Raw genomic sequence first — 1,747 nt, forward strand, 5'->3', positions numbered from 1 at the left:
GTTGAGGTTGGATATTAGGAAAAACTCTCTCACCAGGAGGGTGGTGAAGCGATGCTCCATCCTGACCCAGATGAGTGGGTTAAATTGGAAGCAGAGGCCTGTTCCCTCCCCGCCGGGATTCACAGACCTGGGGCCACCAGAGGCCCTTGGGAAGATCCAGCCCTGACCTCCTACATCACATGGGCCCAGGGGCTGCCCCATTTATTTCTGCCATTCATACACTGCCCTTCCCAGCACAGGCTGAGGGTGTCTCACCATAACAGAATGGAGCAACTTGAAAGGGCAATGAGAATAGATGAGACAAAAATCAAGCAGAGAATAAATGAAACCACCTCCCAACCTAGCTTTGGTGGCTAAACACCTGCCCGAGAAGGAAGCTATTGCAGCACTTCTGGAAGGTGCCCAGGTTTGGGCACCATTGGCATCCAGAGGGAGGGAGCTCCAGAGCTGAGGAGAGCTGCTGAGAATGTTTCCCCGCATTTTCCCCAAGTGGACATGCTGAACCAGACCTACCCCCATGGGCACCAGAGCTCCTAGAAAGGGAAGAACGTGCTCAGGATTTCTCCCTGCCTCTGGCTCAGAGGCAAGCCTGGCAGGGACTGGAGCGATAGCAAGAAATGCCACTCACCAACAGAGAAGTTGTAGCGCACACAGCTGGCTTTCTCCACCTGTGGAAGAGCAGAGGCAGGAGTTACAACCATCCCTGCCCTCTGGAGCAAAAGCAATCTTCACACAGCACCCAGCACATCTCAGAGGCTCGTTATGTCTCTCTGGAGGAGCTGGGGCTAACTCTGCAGATGGGGAAACCGCGGCAGGCCGGGGTCAAGTGCTTCTGCACCTGTGTGGCGTGGTGCCTGGTGCCTTCAGCTGAGCGAGACCAGAGCCTCAAGATGAATAGCTTGGGTTAGATGAGTTTGTCCAAAGGCCACACAGCCAAGCAGCAATACAGGGCCCTGGCTCCCAGCCTCCTGCCTTCCTCTGTAGGGGATGCTCCCTTGGCTGCTTACCCTGGGCAAGCCTGTCCCACAGGAATTGGGGAAGCCCTGCATCTAAAGCTACGAGCTCTGAGCTGGACACACTTGAAGCAAATCCCCCAGCTTGGCCGGGGGTTCGGAGGGCGAAGGGCAGAGCAGAGGTGACCTGAGTGCTCTCCCAGGACAACCCGCCACGAGGCAGAGGGGCTGGCTGCTTTCAGCCTCTGCCTCAGCACAGCCAGGAGGGGCTGAGCCCTTCTACAGGAGTGACCGTGCCGTGCTGCTTGGACATGCTTCACCCCATCCAGCTCTTCGCTTCTCCAGCCCAGGGCATCAAGGGCAGCTCCTGGCATGGCTGGGAACCCAGGGGAGGGGTGGGCTCGGTGTCATCGAGTCATAGACAATGAGGGCTGAAAGGGATCTCAGGAGTCATCTAGTCCTGGTCCCACTGTGAGCAGGGGTTTGAACTAGATGGGACCTCCTGAGGTCCCTTCCCACCTGCATCTTCTATGATTTGTGTTCTAGTCTAGCCCCCTGCTCAAAGCAGGACCAGCCCCAACTACACCATCCCTCCCATGACTAACAAGGCTGCTCCTTTCCCTCTCAAGCACACACAGAGAGGAGGCATGCTAAAACAGATAGATTTATTGAACAAAGAGGAATAGGGTGAGGAAGGGATACAAAACAACAGAATATAGAAAGAAAACCACCTTGAGCAAAACAGCACAGGCTGGTTAGCCTTTGGATACACGACTAAAACACTTAAACATAAG

General features: G+C 55.2%; 1 protein-coding gene across 1 annotated transcript in view; it reads right to left on the reverse strand.

Moving 5' to 3' along the window:
- The window catches only part of LOC109297939 (receptor-type tyrosine-protein phosphatase kappa-like), a 30,712-nt gene extending 29,986 nt beyond the window's left edge, over positions 1 to 726 (reverse strand). The window contains exon 1 of the mRNA XM_019518024.1: positions 629 to 726. Coding sequence (XP_019373569.1) covers positions 629 to 701 — 73 coding nt within the window. The 5' untranslated portion in view covers positions 702 to 726. The remainder of the gene's footprint in view (positions 1 to 628) is intronic.
- Between the last annotated feature and the right edge of the window lie 1,021 nt (positions 727 to 1,747).

Source organism: Gavialis gangeticus, unplaced genomic scaffold (genome assembly GCF_001723915.1).
Source record: "Gavialis gangeticus isolate Ggan-Ray unplaced genomic scaffold, GavGan_comp1, whole genome shotgun sequence".
NCBI classification, from domain to species: Eukaryota; Metazoa; Chordata; order Crocodylia; family Gavialidae; genus Gavialis; species Gavialis gangeticus.